This window comes from Globicephala melas, chromosome 3 (genome assembly GCF_963455315.2).
Source record: "Globicephala melas chromosome 3, mGloMel1.2, whole genome shotgun sequence".
In the NCBI taxonomy this organism is placed as follows: Eukaryota; Metazoa; Chordata; class Mammalia; order Artiodactyla; family Delphinidae; genus Globicephala; species Globicephala melas.
This window is the reverse complement of record NC_083316.1, coordinates 34,425,791-34,446,160: the sequence shown is the minus strand read 5'-3', so window position 1 is coordinate 34,446,160 and position 20,370 is coordinate 34,425,791. Positions and strand designations below refer to the sequence as shown.

Sequence of the window (20,370 nt, the reverse complement as noted above, 5' to 3'; positions counted from 1 at the left end):
GGTCTGTTTCCTTTTCTTTATTCTGGCTCCATCCCAGAGCACCTGAGGAGAGTTCAGCTGCAGGAGTCTTAGAGGAACAGTAGTGGCACTCAGTGTGACAGTAACAGAGGAATTATTTGCTTCAAGGAGGCAGAACAATTATATCTTCCTCTTCAAACATCTGACCTCTTTCACTTACTTTTTATTTAATTAATTAATTAATTTGTTTGTTTTATTTATTTTTTAAATTTACTTCTTTGGCTGCAGTGGGTCTTAGTTGCAGCATGTGGGACCTAGTTCCCTGACCAGGGGTTGCACCCAGGACCCCAGCATTGGAAGCGCAGTCTTAGCCACTGGACCACCAGGGAAGTCTTTTCACTTACATTGTAAAGAATTATTTCTGTCATCAAATTTTATCCATAGTATTCTTTTTAAATTTAAAAATTCTCTACATTATATTGCAGATTTGCCTTATAGTAGTAATGGGAGAGAGTTTTGTATTTTCATTAGTGTTAAAATACAAAGTATACCTCAACCATGAATAATTTATTTCTGTTTATTTTAAAGCGTTTATCAATCCGGAAAGAGGAAGATGTAAAAACCACATCTGGTAAACCTGGAGATAATGTAAGGGAACGTATCATCAAGCGGGCAGCTCTTGAATTTGAGGATGGCATGTATGGTATCCTTTATTCCTTGCCCTCTGAGCTGGGCAAAGACGTAGCCCTCACTTTTTACATATTCATCAGGTTACTAGGCCTCCTGCATAGTGATTCCTTTCTAGTCCATTGTAACTTCTAAAGCAATTGATCAATTTGTACAGATGTGGCATCTAACCTAAAGGTATCAAGATAAATGAAATTAGAATTATAATCCTTTTGCCTTCTTGAAACAAAATGGTGACTGAAAATGTCCTTAGCTGTTCTCTAATATATAAGGAATTTCAGTATAATTTGGCATGTGGCTAAGGGTAATTGGGAGAAGAGATTACCCAAGGTGAGGGTTTCAAATCTCAGAAGTACTGCTTATAACCAGTGCTATTTACTTTCTCTGTGTTCTGACATTTACATACTCATTGAAACGTAAGATCCAACTTCTTAACAACCTCTTGTTTCCCCTGACAAAGATTCTGTGAATGTACCCTTTTATGTCTGATGTTTTGTAAGGGTATTCAATGAATGATTCAAATTCTGCTGTAGGTATTGAATACTTTGTCAAAAAAGAGGTAGGTGAAGATGGTTTGGTGCAATTAGTGTTTGGATTTTGAATGTGTTTAAATAACAGTGAGTCTATTCACCATTTTGTTGATTTTCAAGACATCAACTGTTGAACTATATAATACAAATAATACGTATAAATTCAAATAGTGTATGATAAGATAAATATTTGTTGAATGGTGAATCCAGTAAAGCCATACTTAAAGGCCTGGGACAGGAAGTAGTAGAAACATGACATGTGTCTCCATTCTCTGAGCTTCCCCTAGTCCATAAAAATCTTCTTTCAGACTGATATTGACAGGAGAACTGTTTTTCTACTTTCTTTTTACCTCCACCACTTCATTTTTCTTTATCTTTCAGTTTATACATTGGGTTATGGTGGGAATTCACATAGGAGAAGAGAGTATAATAGTGCTTCCTCTTCCACCTCCAGTATCAGCAAGATATAGAGTCAACCAAGTGAACTGAACAGGTGAAAGCTAGTCTCTGGGTTTTCTTCTTACGTCCAGTCAGTTGGTTTACCATTGATATTTTAACACTGACTCTGATAACGCTGATTTTTAGATATAATGGATTCTAGGTATCCTTTATTCACTGTCATTGTATTGCCTATGAAAAATATTTGCAAGTCAGTTCATACAAATGGTTTTTCCATAGCACCTACTCTTTTTCAACCCAAATTACATAGGCTTTTTTCTCCCTGGTATTTGACTTACTAAAAATACTAAAGAACTGAGAAAATTATAGCATATGATGAAAGAGGGGGGGGTATAAAACTTGTAATTTGGGTTGCCCTTACCTGAAAATGCCTGCTTATAATTATAATGGAATTAATACCTCAGTGTGTTCGATGCATCACTGTGAGAAATGAAGTACAAATAAGTCTGCACTAGATTGTGATTTGGTAAGAGGTGAACCAAGAAGCTATCATCACAGCTTCATAGACTTACTGCATTCACAAGAGGTGACCTGGCACGTTGAGTTGTCCTGCTAGCCTTTGTAGTCTATAATATGGCAGCATATACAAACTTTATCTTTTCTGGACTTCATTCACAAAGCACTCACTGTTATTAGAATCTCATCAGAGTGCCATCATTCTTTGCACTAATTGTGTCAAAGTCTGTGGTTTGCAGTGGTAGTGGACAGCAATTCCAGACAGCGTCAGTTTTTGTTTGTTTTTTTTTTTTTTTTGGCCAAAGTGCACAGCTTACAGGATCTTAGTTCCCCAACCAGGGATCAAACCCAGGCCCACAGCAGTGAAAGTGCCAAGTCCTAACCACTGGACCACCAGGGAATTCCCACAGACAGTGTTAGTATTTCTTATCTGGTCAGCCTGCTTGTATTGAGAGGCAAGGTCGAATCCACACCACTGCATACAAGTCAGAACTTTGATCACCTAAGGAAGAAGATTTAATACTCTCAGTTAGCTCTTCTTTAAGAAAAAATTTTATTGAAGTGTAGTTGATTTACAATGTGTTTAACTTCTGCTGTACAGCAAAGTGACTCAGTTATGCATACATAGATTCTTTTTCATTATTGTTTGTCACAGGATATTGAATATAGTTCCCTGTGCTATATGGTAGGACCTTGTTGTTTATCCATTCTGTATATAATAGTTTGCTAATCCCAACCAGTAGCTCTTTGATGCTGTAACACAGCTTTTGTTTTTATATGGTCTCAAATGTGTTCACTGAAGCTTAAACATCCCCACCATCCTGTTTATGTCTTAAGGAAGGTTCAGTTACCAATGGATGTTATCACAGTGATCCAAAGGAATCTATACAATTTAGGCAGACATTCTGGTGTTGTCATAAAACTTTTTTTAAAATTCAAAAATGGTAGCCCGTTTTAGAATATTTTAATCATCTTTATTTTCAGTTGCAGTTTTGAATAGTGAAAAATGCTTTTAAACAAAGGTCAGGCCATGTTATGTCAGACATCAGTCATAATAAATTATAATACAGTCCAAATTTGCTAACTATGTCTTACAATAAAAATGACCTCTTGGCTAGTTTTCTGAAGCCACTACTTTGATATCTTTATGGGGAAGGCTGTGATTAAGAGATTTTCTTTTTGAAAAAATTACAAAATAATACCTAGAGGGTGGTGGGAGAATGTATTCAGTGATTACATTCAGAGTAAGTACCTTTAAAGAAGGCCTATGTTCAGATTTATTCATGTAGAAGATTTATGACATAATCTATCTTTTATATGCTGGACCTTAACCTCTTTTTTTCCAGCTAATTTGGGCATAGGAATACCGCTTCTGGCCAGTAACTTTATCAGCCCCAGTATGACTGTCCATCTGCAAAGTGAAAATGGAGTCCTGGGTTTGGTAAGATAGAAATTGAAGTTTTATTTATTCAATCTTGATGGAGAATGAGGTATTTTATATAGTGGAATCTTCTTATAACTGAGAGTTGTTACCTTAAAGTTCCCAATCTTGTTTTTCTTTCTTTTTATCCTCATAATAAAATAGTTAACTTTTCCCATAAAATGGTGGTACTTGTGAGCACGTCGTGTTGTGTTTTTTGGAGTAGATGGTGGTTTCCTGACTATGAGCTTTCCGACTGCTCCTCCTTTGTCCCTGTATCAGCTTCCATCTCCCCTATTGCATCTGCTTCAGAGATCTCACGCCATCCTATTTAGGTAGTTACTTTTAACCTTTGTGTGATTGAACAAGATAATGAAGGTCATTAACAATTCTACATTAAATAAAAATCAGTAAGTCTCAGCATGAGAAACTGAAGAGTAACATTTCTACTTTAGGACAGGACATTTTTTGACAGTTGATTAATTCAAGAACTTCTCCTCATGTAATACTCGTTTTGAGGCCAAGTTGTTCAAAAGGGTAGAATGTTCCCTTCCTCAAGATTAACCTTCCAGATGGGCTCAATATTCTCATAGAATTTGGCCATTCTCTTTATTCAATATTATAATAAAATTAAGAAATACTTAAGCTTCCTGGGTAACATTTTTTATTTGCTTATTAATTATGGCAGAGATTACTTATAGTCTGACAATTTATAATATTCCTAATCTTTTATTGTTTTTCAGTAGCTCTTAACTGTTAATGCAGTACAAATTGTACATATGGAACATGTATATCCAGTATTTAAAATATAAATAATGGTCATGAGAGTGTAGTTGTTACTGGTTGAGGCAATAATTGTGATCACTTTCAGAAACACAAAAATGATGTGAGTCTGGATAAAAGCAGATTCATATTGCAGTCAAAGACTTAAATTTTTAAGGTACCTTAAAGATTATCTAGAGTGACCAGTTCCCTCATTTTGAAGACAAGGGAAATAAGTCAATATGAATTACCCATGGTCACTGTTTAAAGAAAAATTTACACAGGTCTAAAATATTAGTTGCCATTTCAATTTATTCAAAGAATAAATTTTTGGTCCCTTTTTTTGAAAGTATGTTAAAATTTCACAGCCAATATTTCCTCATTCTTGGCTCTAATTTAGACCTTTTCTTTTCCCTTTTTCCATTTCCTCCCTTTTCGTTTAATAAATGTTATGTTATGAAACTACTCCAGGTAATTAGAGATGGTTTATAAGAATACATAGAAAATTAAAAATCAAAAACTTAGTGAGAATTACCAGGCAAAAAGAAAATAAAGGTATCGAAACTTAGATGGACTGAGAGATAAGGTTAGAACTCCAAATCCAAGCCTTTAGGTGCTACATACCAAAAAGCTGAAACTGCTTCTCCAGACCCTTCTAGCCAAATAAGGCAGCCATTTAGTTTGTATTCATTGATATACTACCAGGAAGATTTCTGAATAACATCGGCTGCATAGTAGGTACTAAATAATTACTTTTTTATTGACCTGTGTTTCCAACAGCTTAACATTTCTTTCAGACTTTGGTAGTTTTAAGAAAATATTTTTCACTTACCCAAGCACAGTTTTTAGCATAGAAAAGACAAATCAACGTGGAAAACAGAGCCACGAAAACACTGGGATTATTTTGAAAAGGTTCACCTCAAGGCTTTTGATGATTTCCTAGGGTTTTAAGCAAAGTTACTTATATTTCAGTTTTAGTGTGTGATTCAGTGAGAAACTTCTTTTCCTAATTGAACATGTGCTTTATTTGACAGGGTCCTTACCCATTAAAAAATGAAGTTGATGCAGATCTAATCAATGCAGGTAAACTCACTCATTACATGTTTTTCCAGCCTTCTCCTTTGCTATTAATTTAGTTCTCTGCCAAGTAATAGCAAAGAGTTGGGCTTGTTTCTTTGTCTTTTCCTGGAGAGTATGCCACTGTATTTTTCATGGAGGAAGCGAGAGAGAAGCCTTCCTAGTGCCCTCTTGGTCCGGATTGCCTGTCAGAGGTCTCCCCTATTTAGGGCAGAGTAAGATAAAGGAGAAATTGCAGGAGGGGCTACATATAATGGTAGGAGCTTTGGTGGGTCAATCAGTCAGCGTCCTGAGAGCACTCTCAGGTGGGGTAACGAGGAGAATTAAAGGAAGGGACAGTTTACAAGGGTGCAGACAAGATTAAGGGAAACCAGAAAGGATGCTGAAGCACCACAGGGAGTTCTTATCACTCCTAGGCCTTAAGGGGCAGCCGTGGGAGAGGGCCACCTAACAGGAAGCAGGGTCTTTGTAGAGGAACACGACCATCTTGCAGAAACCTGGGTGAGGGTGAGAATGGAGGTCTTTTCTGCTGGGTCTCCTGCTTGTGCCTCCCATTGGCCAATCCCAGGTTGAAATAGGTCTGCTTTCTCATGATGAGAAGGTGGGGAGTGGATCCATAGTGGCCAAAACCAAGATCTGGTGCACTGAGGTTTTTGTTGTGGTTGATAATTTCTGTCCTCTAGTCGACATCAGAGTTAGGAGAGCATCCTTCAAAGGTTCAAGGGTGCTTAAGGATGTACTCTGCCACTCAGTGCAGCCCAGTGATGTAAGTAATAAATACAGAGTTTCTTTGTACTGGAGACTCTAGCCTGTCTTCTCCTTTATTCCTGCATTCATATGCTTTGCCTTTTATTATTAGCCTTTTATTTGACTGGGACATAGGGTCACATGTAGCAGCAGCCTAGAGGAGGAAAAACAGGTCAGACCTTTTGCCCATGCTTGAGGCAGCACTGCCACCATGTTAGGGCTAAAGATTATCCTTAGAATGGGGCTGTCCATAAGAAGCTAATTTTTATATTCTAGCATGTTTTTCTTTACTGTTCTTCTACTCCTGTTCACTCTACCCCCGCAAAAGTATTATTGTTACTTCATGTTCAAAAACAGGTGTGTGTAAATTTCAGGAGAGAAGTAAGAGCTGAACATAAAGGCCAGCTGCCAAGTAGAATTGATGTTTGATGCTTAGGATTTTTGAAAGTAAAACAGCTTCTGGTTGAATAGTTGAGTTAGTTAACACGACTCAACTCTGAAAGGCCCACTGTGGTAAAGCAATGACATTTAACCAAGGCTGTAATTTAATTGTACTGTACCCTTTAGCAATAGCTCGTTGATCTGTGAAAATATTTGCTGCTTGGTTTAATTAATTAATGTTAGTGAGTTATTTGCAAAATGAATAACTCCATTTTCCAAATATCAGGCTTGAGCTCATAAAACCCACTTTCTTTGGAAAAGTAGTTAATCTTTTCAGTGACATCATTGGACAGCAGGCGTTTCTGATTCCATTGAGCTTTATCTCTATCCTGATGAAGCCACCAGTTTTAGATGTCAACTTCTGAGATATCACGTATAATCGCAAACTACTTTGTAAAACAAGAATTCATTGCTGTGGGGAAGCCAGGCTGCAGAATAGTTTAATAATATCCTATCATTTTCATCAAAGTCCTGTTTGGAATTTATGATGCTTTTGACTTTGGAACTAAGTTAGGGAACAAAGTAACTAAGTTACTTTGAACTTGAGAACCCAGAATATAAATTGGTGGTTCCGCAATTCCCCAAGTTTGGAAATTACCAGGAAGATCAGCCCATTGTTTGTGTTAATTTGAAACGATTTCTATAGAAATCCCTTGGAAGGAATATAAAGAGTTATGTTTCTGGGCATAATCAGTGTATTAAAATTTTAAAATAATAATACAGCTATTTCTAAGGATCCCTTTTTCTAAATAATAATTTCATATGGTTATATAACAATGAATGGCCACTTGTATAGTACTACATAGTTTACAGCATACTTTTTTCAAATATATTAAATCATTTGAACCTCAAGTGAAAACTTGTTGTACAGATTGGGAAATCAAGCCCAGAAAAGTGACGTGATGTTCTCAAGATCACGTTGCTACGGACTGGACTAACACAGGGTCTCCTGCTCCTGGCCCCTGGCCTTTTCTGCACGTTGAGCTATAGCCACTGATAACCTGAGTTTTACAGAGGTGCATAAGGCAGTGCTTAGAACATTTCCAAGGTCCCAGGAAGATTTGCAGTATCCCAGTGGAATTGTGAAATTTCTAATAAATCTCACGTTAGCTTTCATATTAATGTGCATTTTGCATTCTTTCCTATTTCTTAATATTATTTTCTTTAATATCAAAATAATGTTTTAAATGACTTCCTTTTGATTAAAACTACTTAGAAAGAACCACCGTGTTAATCTCACAGCTTTTGAATATCCGTGGTTCCTGCCATGTACCTCTAGAGCAATGGTTTTCTGTGGGAAAGAGGGGTGATTCCTCTCCCCTGGGGACATTTGACAATGTCTGGAGATATTTTTGATTGCCAGTGTTACTGGCATTTAGTGGGTAGAGGCCAGGGCTGCTGTTAAATATCCTACAATAACCAGAACATTTATCCAGCTCCCAGCATCAATAGTGCCTGCTCTAGAGGTCTGTGTGCCACATCTGAAGAATCACAGGCCTGAACATTAAAGTTCAAATAGTATGGCACTCAAGATCTATCTAATGATTGTGACTGACCTTTTCAAATTTATCTTTCTCTACGCCCTACAAGGTCTTCTGAGTCCACCCATACTGAACTGCTGGATCTTTTCTGACCATGACTCGTGCTTTCCTTCCTCCATGACTTTGCTCTTGCTGTGCCTTTCATTTTTTGTTTTGTTCTATCCCTTCCTTTTTTATCCCCATCTCTTTATTGGTAATGTCCTATTGAAATGCATTATACCTATCCTTGAAATCCCAGTTCATTTGTCCTCTCCAGATCCTTCTGTGGCTCAGAAGTGCTCCTCCTTCGAACCCACAACACATCTAGTGTCTCATAAGCATACCACATTTTGCCTTGTAATTATTTGTGTATATTCATCTCTCTTGCTGGGTATTATGTTCCTTTTTCTTGGGGCAGTGGTTCTCAAAGTGTGGTCCCCAGAGCCACAGCATTAGCATCCCCATCACTGGGAACTTGTTAGCGATGGAAATTCTCAGACTCTAGGGAGTTGAGCTCAGCAGTCTGCATTCTTATAAGCCCTCCATGTGATTCTGATGGGTGTTAAAGTTTGAGAACCATTCGTTTAGGGCATCTGCATTTTGTGTGTAACATTGTTCAAGGCACAGAATAGACATTTACTTGATAATTGAGTGAATGACATGTTACATCATGAGCCAAAGGACTCAAAACTATGAAATTGAATAACTATTGCCTGAATATCATTAGAGGATAGAGACATACACAGAGCAAATTTGGAGGAGACAGAAATCAATTAGGAAAAATCAAATAAGAAAGACCCTTTTCTTTAAGATATTGATTGTGTTATTGATTATAATTGTTTCTTGACTAAATTTGGACGTTGCATTTGAAAAGCATGGATTCAACTTTAGGATACCTTTTTTTGTTTAGATTTTGGATATTAAAAATGATGAAAATTAACTTTGCTTCCAAAGAATGTATTTATAAGATGCCAGAATGTGTTAGCAGGGGCCTGAGAATAACTTTGTTTCATAAGAATTCTTTTCTGGGCTCTTTTATAAAGCCATCCTTCATAAATCACATGGGGAGAGCTGAAGCTCTCTGCATTGATCTCAAAGTTTCCTATAAAGTGGTAAATAATGCCTTCTATGTACTACCAGCTGGTTGAGACGGCCTTTTGGAAGTCATTGTGATTTATCACATAGAGAACAAAGAATGGAGAATTTTGTGTTTCTCTGCATTTTCAGCCTGCAAGTTCTTCCTTGCCTCTCCACCTCACAGGATTGGTGAGGAACTGTATTTGCTGGACGTGAAAGTTGTGTTAGGATAAGGTTTAGTTGTATTACACTTGTCCTGAAACCTGGAATTCACGGGCTGGTGTATAACCCCACCATAAAAGTGAATTGCTTGCCCCTGTAGCATTTATCCCTAAAGGGGTGATGGCACTGTCTTTTCCACAAGCAGGTTTGCAGTGAGGAATAATAACAATGACAATAATAAAAGTAATGTTTACAGAGTCCTTTCTCTATGCCAGGTACTAGAGTTAAAGACTTCACATGCACCATTTCATTTAATTCTTCAAATATCATGTGCTGTCTAAAAGCCAGCCCCTACTAACCGCACCAGAAAGTATTTTCCAAAGCTTTTCAGCTTTGTGGTCCTTTAAAAGATGTGAAAATGTTTCCTTTGTTTAGAATCAAACTTTTTTGGCCAATAAATAATTCAGCATGATATAAATAGTCTTACCCTTGCTTTACAGTTGAGCTCAAATGGAGCAGGATACTGGTGGAGAAGTTAGCTCTCAGGGAAGACTTGAGAAGTTGAGGTTATAGCTGTTGTTGCACAGCTGAGCACGATCAGATCGGTCTGGTCCTGTTGTGTCCAAGAGCTTCTCTCTGTTCTAATCTTGGAATCACTTTTCTTCCCCTTCTTTTTGTCTGCCCTGTCACACTGGGGCCATGGCATGAGGTGTTATCAGACAGTTGACTTACCTTTGGCAAAGTGGCACGTGAGCACTTTTCTACTGAGACCAGAAGCTTCTCCTAGGCTCCTAAAGCTCCTGCACAGACAGGTCACATGAAAAAAGCAGCTCAAGTTTGAGTCAGGTGATATTATAGGTTGTGTGGGGACTGGATGACCTGGAAGAACTTTTCCAGTTCTGGACTTTTATTATGAGATGTAAGTTTTGTGAGAGGTCCTTCCAAGAGGACCTTCTTTGGTTTTAATAGAAACATAGGAGCAAGGGAAGAAAAATGAAGCAGAGAGAGAGAGAGAGATGGAAGAAGAGATTCAGTCCCAGTGATGTTAAGGAATTAGGTGGGACCTTTCTTTCTAGGTTATTTATTGAATTTTAAGAAATATCTGAGGAGCATCTCCTGTGTCACTCCCTTCAAGTTGTATTCCTTCATGTCTGTTCCACAATATCCTTGCTCTAGTGACTTACAGTAGCATGGGTTTTGACAGGTGCATCCCAGCAACTCCTTTCCTCCTCACTCCTATTAGCATTTAACAGGGGCTTGTGAAGGGACTGAGTCTGGTGAGAGGCGGGGATGCTTATGTAATAATAGGCAGTAGAGGGGTGCATTGTCTGTAGAGAATTTCAAAACAATAATAAAATTAAAAGTTGGGCTGCTTTTTATTATCACCATGCAAGGGCAAATGTGAACAATGTTAGTGACAAAATGCTCTTCTTCATAGGTGAACAGTTCCCACTGTGTCTCCCATACCCCTGTTGCTGCCACATTTTGGTTAAGGGACCCTTAGTTCTGTAGGAAACAGAGAAGGTATAGACCTCTGTCTCCACCATGATTTCCACTCTTAGAAATCTAATAGCCTTTTCTTTCCTCTTTTTCTCCCGTGTGTGTGTGTTTGTGTGTGTGTGTCTGTGCAGGCAAGGAAACAGTTACTGTTCTTCCAGGAGCCTCTTATTTCTCCAGCGATGAATCATTTGCGATGATTAGAGGGTATGTAATAACGGAGCCCCTCATGTTTCACATGACGTTTAATGAGCTGAGTCATTCCCTGAGACTGTTAGCAAGACTCTGAAACATAGACACCTCTCCCAGCCAGAAAATGATCATGGGTTTGTTTGGCTGCACCAAGATGTGAAATTATTCACATTGAATGTTGGCAGTTGGAACTTCCAGCCCGCTATTATCAAAGGAACCCTCAAAATGGAATATATATCTGTGCCAACTAAACTGAAGTAAACACTTTTAAGGCTCTTTCTGAGGATCCTAACATTTTCTACAAACTGTGTTTTCATTTTCTAGCTAGTGTTTGCTTTCAAATCTAGCCATATTCTCCCTCACTGAAGGAAACAAACTCACTGTGTACACCTGTTTTTAATTTGTTTTTGGCGACAGTATAGGCTATAATTTTTAAAAAAGAACTCTTAATGGTTATTTCTCTACATCAGCTTGAGCCAGTCTGTTTGGAAATCAGGTGTTGAGTGGAGGAGAGCAAATGTACTTTGGTGGGGGGGAGGTTAGAATTATTTATTTTCATTGCTGGCAATCTCAAGCAAAAGGGACATAAAGCTTGTGAAGTTTGCTTTATATTTCTTCTTTATCTTTCTCAGGGGACATGTCAATCTAACAATGCTAGGAGCCATGCAGGTTTCCAAATATGGTGACCTGGCTAACTGGATGATACCGGTAAGTAGACATGTTTTCTTCTGAATTATGCCTGGGTCAGAATAGTTATTCTTGAAGTATTAAGAAAAATCTTGTCCAATTGCTTTGAGTGCAAATATAATTGTTACAAAAATAAATATTTTGATATGTATTTCTTATTTCAATCAAATTCTAATAAAGGAAATACTGAAAATATTTAGCCTTGCCAGTTTACTGTGTAGTTGGGACTAAAAATAGGTAAGATCAGGGTCAAAGCATAATTTTCCATGGAGGAATAGAAAACTGAGGAAGGTAAAAAAGAATGGGTTAATTATACTCTGATAAAAGTAAGAAATACAAATATTTATTATAACTCAGTTTTTATAACTAGAAAGTACAATTACGTTCATTAATTTTATGTTAATTCTATTATTTTCTTATTCACAGTGATTAAAATCCTCTGTTGATTAGTCACGTGACCCCATGAGTAATCAATCACATTTTCTTCTATTATGGAACACAAAACCTGTGATGTTTAAACATGCTTGTGAAATGCAAACAGTTTTCATTTACTAATGACTTAGATCAAGGAAGAAGCCTCTTGGAATTAGCTTTGGAAAAAGGACTGTAATCAGTTGATTTATGAGTGTGGTTCTTTACATTCCTGATTCCTGCTTCCTGATGTGTGTATGGAAACAACAATGAATGTGTGTCTATGATTATGAGCTCATTTTGGCTGGTAGCTCAGGTTACTCTTTTTTTTTTTTTTTTTTTTTTTTGCGGTACGCGGGCCTCTCACTGTTGTGAACTCTCCCGTTGCGGAGCACAGGCTCCGGACGCGCAGGCTCAGCGGCCATGGCTCACGGGCCCAGCCGCTCTGCGGCATGTGGGATCTTCCCGGACGGGGGCACGAACCCACGTCCCCTGCGTCGGCAGGCGGACTCTCAACCACTGCGCCACCAGGGGAGCCCTCAGGTTACTCTTTTAATGTGTGTGTTTAAGGATTTCTGCGTGTTTCTCTGAATTATCAGCTACAAGGAATTTAAGTAACTGAGGCTAATGTTCTATGATGAGAGTTTTTTGTTTTTTGAAATTTCTTAGATTTTTCTCTACTCAATTTTTGAGGAAGGTGGATTAATATAGTTTATAACAATGTTAGAGATTGTGTTAGTTTAGCTTTTTTGATCTATGATCTCCCAAAACATTATTTTAAAATTTCAATTGTTATTATAACCTGGTTCTCAAACATGGTTGCATATTGGAAGCACCTGGGAATTTTAAAAAATGGTGATACCTCGGTGCCCCCCCTTAATGATCCCAATTTAATTAATCTGAGATATAGCCTGGGAATTGGGCATTTTAAAATCAATCCTAGGTGATTACAATATGTAACCAAGTTTGAGAACCGAGTTTGCATGTATTAAAGAATAATCATCAGGGACTTCCCTGGTGGCGCAGTGGTTAAGAATCCGCCTGCCAATGCAGGGGACACGGGTTCGAGCCCTGGTCTGGGAAGATCCCACATGCCGCGGAGCAGCTGGGCCCGTGAGCCATGGCTGCTGAGCCTGCACATCTGGAGCCTGTGCTCCGCAATGGGAGAGGCCACAACGGTGAGAGGCCCGTGTACCGCAAAAAACAAAAAAATGTTCATCATCCTAAATCAGCCATAGCTATAAGAGTTGGCAGCTTTTGGAGGCTTCAAAGAAATCAGAGAGGGTCTCCTGAGCATTGTATAGTAAGTCAGATTGATACTTTATAGGAATGTTTATTTGTGTAGAAAGAATGCATTTCTTTTTTCAAATTTTAGAAAAAGGCTATAGGAAGTAGTAGAAGGAGCATAGAAAAGCAAGCCCTGGGTTTTAGCCCTGACTCTACCAGTAATCAACGTGTAACCTTGAACATGTCACTTAAGCTCTTTGGGTTAAAACATCCTCATCTATAAAATGAAGATTTGAGAATAGATAATTTCAGGGGTCTCGTCTGGCTTTCACAGGTTAGCAGTTCAGAGCAAAGATCCTGTAGTGAGACAGACCTGGGTTGAAATCCAATTTTTGTCACTTACTAGCAGTGTAACTTGAGGCAGTTGCCATTTTTCCTCATCTGTAAAATGGGAATGATAATAGTATCTAATTTATAGGACTATATAAAGGAATAAATGATATAATGCATACAGAGTATGTATCACAGAGCTTGACCCACAGCATATGCTAGATAAACAGGTTGTTATTATTTGATAAATTAAGAAGGAGAAGTTGGAGATGCCTGACAGAGAAGGGAATAGGATTGGTTACCATGAACAGAAACAACAGAGTTTTAAATAGAGTCTATTTCTCTGAGCTATTAGTGAGTTTTGAAATCAAATTTCACAGTGGTTCTAGGTGTGGAGCAGAAACGTGTCCAACACATTTTTGCTTTCAGGGAACTTGGGCATCTTTAACAAGTTAGTATATGATTTGTTTTTATTATGGTTTAGCACACAGTGAGGCTGGAAGCTGTCATAGTGAGAGTATGCATTATGTAGTTGTCATTTGTAGGAAAGATTTTCCAACATGTATCACAATTTTACATATCCTATGGAGATTCCTGTGAATGATTAAAACATCACTGTTAATTACTTTATAAATTTCTTAATACAATTTGGAGCTCATGAGTTTCCAAAGGACTGGATCTAGTGGGGCAGCGATAGGGAACTCTGGAGTTCTGAAGGGACATGGAGAAGAATTAAGCATAAAAAGTGTTCTTGTGTCTGGTTCCACTCTTTTGGTCATGGAAGTTGGTAGTGTCATTTCTGAATGAGCATTTTTGTTCTTTTAGTAACTGATAATCACTTCTTGGATTCTTTATATGTGACGCACAGTATATATTTTGATTCCTTTGGATACAGGATAGCTTAAGAGTCAAGACTATGAGCTCTAGTTTGGAAGAGATCTGATTTGAATTTCAGCTCTACCACTTACAAATTACACAATCTTTAGTACCTGTTTTTGTTAGGATTAAATGAGAAGAAAATGAAAAGTGAAGACTCAAAGCACTCCATAAATAGTGGCTATTATTTTTATCTTCAATGCACTATTGCTTAACTTTAAAGAGGGAGTATTTGCCTTAAAATACACTGGCATAAGCAAGACTATATTGTACAGTAACTAGTACAGCCTGTGTATCCAAAGTTCATATTCAAGTACCAAATCTGAAGACACATTTCTTGTTCTTATTTGTTATGGGTAAGATACAGCCTAGCCTCCTTATATAGTTTCAGTGAGTGATCTATGTCTATTTGCCCCAAAGATTTATGTTGATGTATAAAATTCAGATATATTTTTATTGCAGGGTCTGACAGTCAAGGAGCTGAAAAGTTCAGTTTTATTGTATCATTTTTCACTTACTTTTATCTTTTTACTGAGTTTAATAATCTTTCAGTGGTTGTAAAGCCTTGAGTTTCTCTGCATCATGGCATCCCCATGAATTATTACCATGTCAGATTATAGTAAACATTAAGCTTTTAAGGCAGGCAAATGGTGTGGATGCTATCTGTCTTATCCTTTAATAGCTTCTTAGTATGCAGCATGGGTCCCATTTTCACAGAGTTTTGAAAATTCTGCCCCGAGCATCCAAAGAGAGAAAATGTGACGAAACAGTAGTTGGCTTCTTCGAGTTCCGTGATTATTGTGATGATGGCAAAACCCCAGGCAAGCTGTGGAAACGTGGTAAGATGTGCAATCCGTTGACTCCATTCAGAGCTGCTCTGGCTTTCCTAATGCTTATTTTTGGGAAACAGCTGCCATAAATGATTGACTTGTGAAGGGAAGTTGATGTGTATGATCAGCTATGGGAGCTGTTTTTTAAAAACATGAAACAGCCGCCTGCTGGGCAATGTTGCTGTATGTGAGCAACATAGCAGCCAAGGGCCTCCTCCTTTTACGTGGGGAGAATTGAAATGAGAGATTCTTGGGGCAAAGGAAAATAGAATGTTTAGGTGTTTGTTTTTCCCTAATATTTTTCATTTCTTTGTGCATTTAGAAGATTAAATCCAAACCAATGTCTTATTCATGTATGCTTACATGTATGAGTACATAAAGTTAATTTGGTCTTCTATCTATGATGTATGTTTTAAATAAGCTAACTTTCTCTCTAGTCTTCCTACTTGTACAGCTGGGGCCGGAGGTTGTGTTCAAGATTTAATCTAGTGATTTAGATCTGTCAGTTGTACTCCAAATATTAAATCTGTAGATACAGATATAGAAATATAAAGATTATGGTATAGAAAAAGATATAAACATACAGATACAGATATGATTTTAACATATTGGTGTCTTGTCCATTTGGTCCCAACACTCCGGTAACCACAAACCATGGGTAAGGAGAAAGGATAGTTGGACAATATGTATGTGATGGTATGATGCTTTTACAGTTATTCAGTAGTGTTCTTTCTCTATCAATGTAATGTAGTGGAAAGTGTACAGAACTTGGAATTAGTAAATAGTGTTCTGTTACTTTCTGATGGTGTGGCAAATTATTTCACCTTAGTATACTCATTTGTAAAATGAGAATATTTAACTCATATGCTTGTTCTGGGGATTAAGTTAGCTCATTCAGCAAATATTTATTAGGCATGTATTAAGGGCCATGCTATAAATTTCTCTCTAAGCACTGTATTAGTGACATTCTACAAATTTTTATTTTGTTTGTTTCATTGTCATTTTCTTCAGAATATTTTCTTATCTCCCTTGTGATTTTTTTCCATGACCTACTGATTATTTAAAAGTATGTTATTTAATTTCCAAATATTTGGTGATTTTCCACAAAACTTTGTGCTAATTTCTAGTTTAATTCTCTTGAAGTCAGAGGACATACTTTATATGGTTTCCATCCTTTTAAGTTTGAGATGTATTTACAGCCTAGAATATAGTCTATCTTTGTGACTTTTCCATCTGCACTTGAAAAGAATGTGTATTCTGCTCTTGTTGGCTAGAGTGTTCTATAACTGTCAATTAGGTCAAGTAGGTAGATGGTGTTGTTCAAGTCTTCCTATTAGTTATTGAGAGAAGAGCATTGACATCTTTAGCTATAATTGTGCATTTGTATATTTCTCCTTTCAGTTGTATCACTTTTTACTTCATATATTTTAGAGCTCCATTACTAGTTGCAGTAGTACAACTAGTTGTAGTAGTAGTACTTAAGATAGTTACGTTCTTTTAACAATTTGACCTCTTTTAAAAATTATATCTCTCTAAAGCAAGTGGGCTTAATTGCCCCGCAGCATGTGGGATCTTAGTTCCCCGACCAGGGATCGAACCCATGTCCCCTGCATTGGAAGACAGATTCTTAACCACTGGACCACCAGGGAAGTCCTGACTTATTTTCTTATATATATATATATTTTAGTGGTTCTTCCAGGTTTTACAATACACATCTTTTATTTATCACAGTCTGCTTCAAGTTATATCACTTTACATATAATAAAAGAACCATACAACTGTAAACTTATATTCTGTACTCTTATCCTATTTGCTATTAATATTTAGTCATATGTTTTATTCTGCATGTATTACAAACCTGCAATACTTTATTATTTTTGCTCAAAACAGTCAACTCTCTTTTAAAGAGATTGAAAAATGAGAAAAATATTGCATATTTTAAAAATATAATTTGTATATATAAATTGTATATTTTATCTATTTTCCCAATATATTTGCCCTTTCCTTCACTCATCCTTTACATCAGTTCAGATTGCCATGTGATGTTATTTTCGTTCCGCTTGAAGGACATCCTTTGATGTTTCTTGTGGTGCAAGTCTTATAGCTGTCACTTAGATTGATTCTTTTGATATTTGCTTTTAGGCTTTTTCAGGTCAGTTGAGAGCAGCCTTTAGTTTCAGTCTAATTAGCCCCACTACTAATGCAGTTTCTTTCTGAGGATTCTACCTGATGCCCCATGGTATTTCCCTCTGGTTAGGAGGAACGTGAATTATTCCCAGACCTGTGTGAGTTCTGGACATTTTTTGCCTAATACTTCCTAGTGGTTCTTCACCAGGCCTTGGATAATTTTTTCTTGTAATATACACACATCAGTACTCCACCAGCAACTTGAATTAACCTTTTGCAAATCTTCTGAGCTCTGTCTCTGTACAGCAGCCACCTCTCTGTTATTTTGAGATCTGAAGTCATATTCTAGCTGGGCTCTCTGAGCACAAATGAGACAGCTGGATTTCTCCTGGATTCCCTTCCCTGCACCGCAGCCTGTAAACTCTAGACATTAGCCTGGGGCAACTGTAGGCCCACCTCACTGGCTTCCCTTTTCTCAGAGATCACAGTCCTGTACTGCCTGTTATCTAATGTCTGAAAGATGCTTTTTCCTTTGTTTTGTCTGATTTTGTAATTGTTTGATACTACTAATATTTTTGAACTTAGTTTCCTATTTCTTGGATGATCTTTCTAATAAAAATCCCTAGTAGGAGAATATCAATTTTTTAAGGTTTTTGATACATATTGAGTTGCTGTCAAAAAAATTATCCCATTTGCACTCACACTGTTTCCACTCTATCACCAACACTGGTATCTGCTTTTTTTCTATTCTGTTATTCTAGTCTGTTATTTTGCATTTCTTTAAAAACTGCCATCTGGGACTGTTTAAAGAGCAGGCAGTGCCTTATTCTTCTGGAGGGGCACTGAATCCTCTTCTCTTTTGTTCTGAAGGTCTTCCTTTTGGCTTTTTAGCATGATCTCTTATTAAATATTGTTTACAGTACTGCTGTCTTTGGTCTTTTTTTTTTTTTGGCTACGCTGGGTCTTTGTTGCAGCGTGTGGGCTCTTCCTTGTGGGCTTCTCTCTAGCTGTGGCGCACGGGCCTAGTTGCCCTATGGCATGTGGGATCTTAGTTCCCTGACCAGGGATTGAACCCGCATCGTCTGCATTGGAGGGCAGATTCTTAACCACTGGGCCAGCAGGAAGTCCCTATCTTTGGTCATTTTCAAAAGCAGCATTTATGGTGACTATTCTCTGTTAGGGAATGTGTCTTAAGAGACCAGCTGTAACAAGCAAGCGCGCGCGTGTGTGTGTGTGTGTGTGTGTGTGTGTGTGTGTGTTTTGTTTCCGATATATTGAACAAGTTCTACATGTGGGATGAAATCAAAACACAACATTTTTTATCTCCTGTGGTGCCTTTAACTTCATTCAGTTAAGGAAGCTTTCCCTCTGCATGAGCTCATTCTCAGATAATAAACTGTCAGTGGGTCACTTTAATTCACAAACTCAGTCTTGAGTGTAGAATTAAAGGATCCAGTCCAAACTAGTGAACATTGCTTCAATTTGAATTCAAAAGCAATGCATCTCCTTTCATTACTGTTTCCCAGCTATAGGCAGCACAGACTGCCTACATTTGGGGAAGGTTGCTTGGTGTTCTTTTGCTTTTTCTCTCCACTCACTCCTCCACCAACTCAGTTTGGCACCACAAGGTCAAAATTCAGGAGAATGGGAAGTGAGGAAGTAGGGCAGGGAAGTTCTTACATGGCTGGTGACTGGTAATGTTACAAGCTGCCTCCATGCTCTCTGGTCCTTTCAGATGTTTAAGGGACATAGATTCTCACAGATAGGACCCTCTCTTCCTTCCAGAGCATCTTGTTGCGAAAATATTAAAGCATCTTCATGCTGGCCTTCTCCCACGTGGCCCACATCTGGGAAGCATCCACACATTTCTTGTTCCGCCTGCAGTAGTAGTGTAGGTATTTCCCCAGAATGATTACTTCTGCTTTCTAAGGTAGAAGTCAGACACGCCATTCCCTAGTTGCATCCTGGCTCTTCTCCGGAGGGTAGAATGCTCTCCCGTTGTCATCCAGGCTCTGTGAGATGTCGATTTAGGGGTAGGCATGCAGTTAACCCCTCTTTTTGGTTGCTGGGGCGGAGAGGGTAGGATCACAGCCCACTTTTCTTTTGTACAGAATCCTCTGCTATGGCCCATACTCTGCTCCTTGATCTTGTCAGTGGACCCCAAAATCTTAGAACTTGTTTTTGACCATTTTGTCTGAAAATTCTGTTTCTGAACATGTCTCACATGCTGGTATTTCATAGTGGTCACATTTGAACATCAGTCAAAAACATTCAGTTACTGCCGCTTTGGCTTGTGGGTCTGCTGTTTCCTTGCTGCCGTTATTACTTTTCCCTTGTAAGCTCATATTCAGCTAAGCCTCCGTATATGCTGGGGTATCTTCTATCTATGGTTCCTGTACATCAGGGCGATCCCCCCAGCTTATTCTGTTCCCAGTTGCCCTGGATGGAATAGAGGACCATGGAAGAACCTAGCCAAGCTCTACTCCTTCTTCCAGTGAATAAAAACTGCACTGAGCCAATGGAGAGACCTTTACCTCCTGTGCCAGTTAGAGACCCACCCATTTAATGCTTGCAGAATTTGTGAGAGCAAAGAATGATTTATTTTTGTACTGCAGTTTAATAAATGAGCATACATTTTAAAAAAAGACAACCTAGTATTAGTGAAATTTATGAATTTAGGGTGTTACTAGGAATATAAGCTGTTTATTATTGTTCTTTACTTGGAAACTATATTTGGCTATCCAAAAATACTTTAATCTATGACTGTCTGGAAAACATTATGTTGAAAACTACTCCTTAGTTTTATTAGTCACATCCAATATTTTTCAGACTAGAAGTATTTATTGACTAATATATTGACATATTAATTTTATAAGGAGAATTCCTCTTACTTGGAG

The 20,370-nt window shown here is 37.9% G+C and overlaps 1 protein-coding gene across 1 annotated transcript in view; it reads left to right on the top strand.

Moving 5' to 3' along the window:
- The window catches only part of OXCT1 (3-oxoacid CoA-transferase 1), a 147,072-nt gene that overhangs the window by 72,281 nt on the left and 54,421 nt on the right, over positions 1–20,370 (top strand). Inside the window, exons 9-13 of the mRNA XM_030882026.2 lie at positions 547–661; positions 3,437–3,531; positions 5,307–5,355; positions 10,928–11,000; positions 11,618–11,693. Coding sequence (XP_030737886.1) covers positions 547–661; positions 3,437–3,531; positions 5,307–5,355; positions 10,928–11,000; positions 11,618–11,693 — 408 coding nt within the window. The remainder of the gene's footprint in view (positions 1–546; positions 662–3,436; positions 3,532–5,306; positions 5,356–10,927; positions 11,001–11,617; positions 11,694–20,370) is intronic.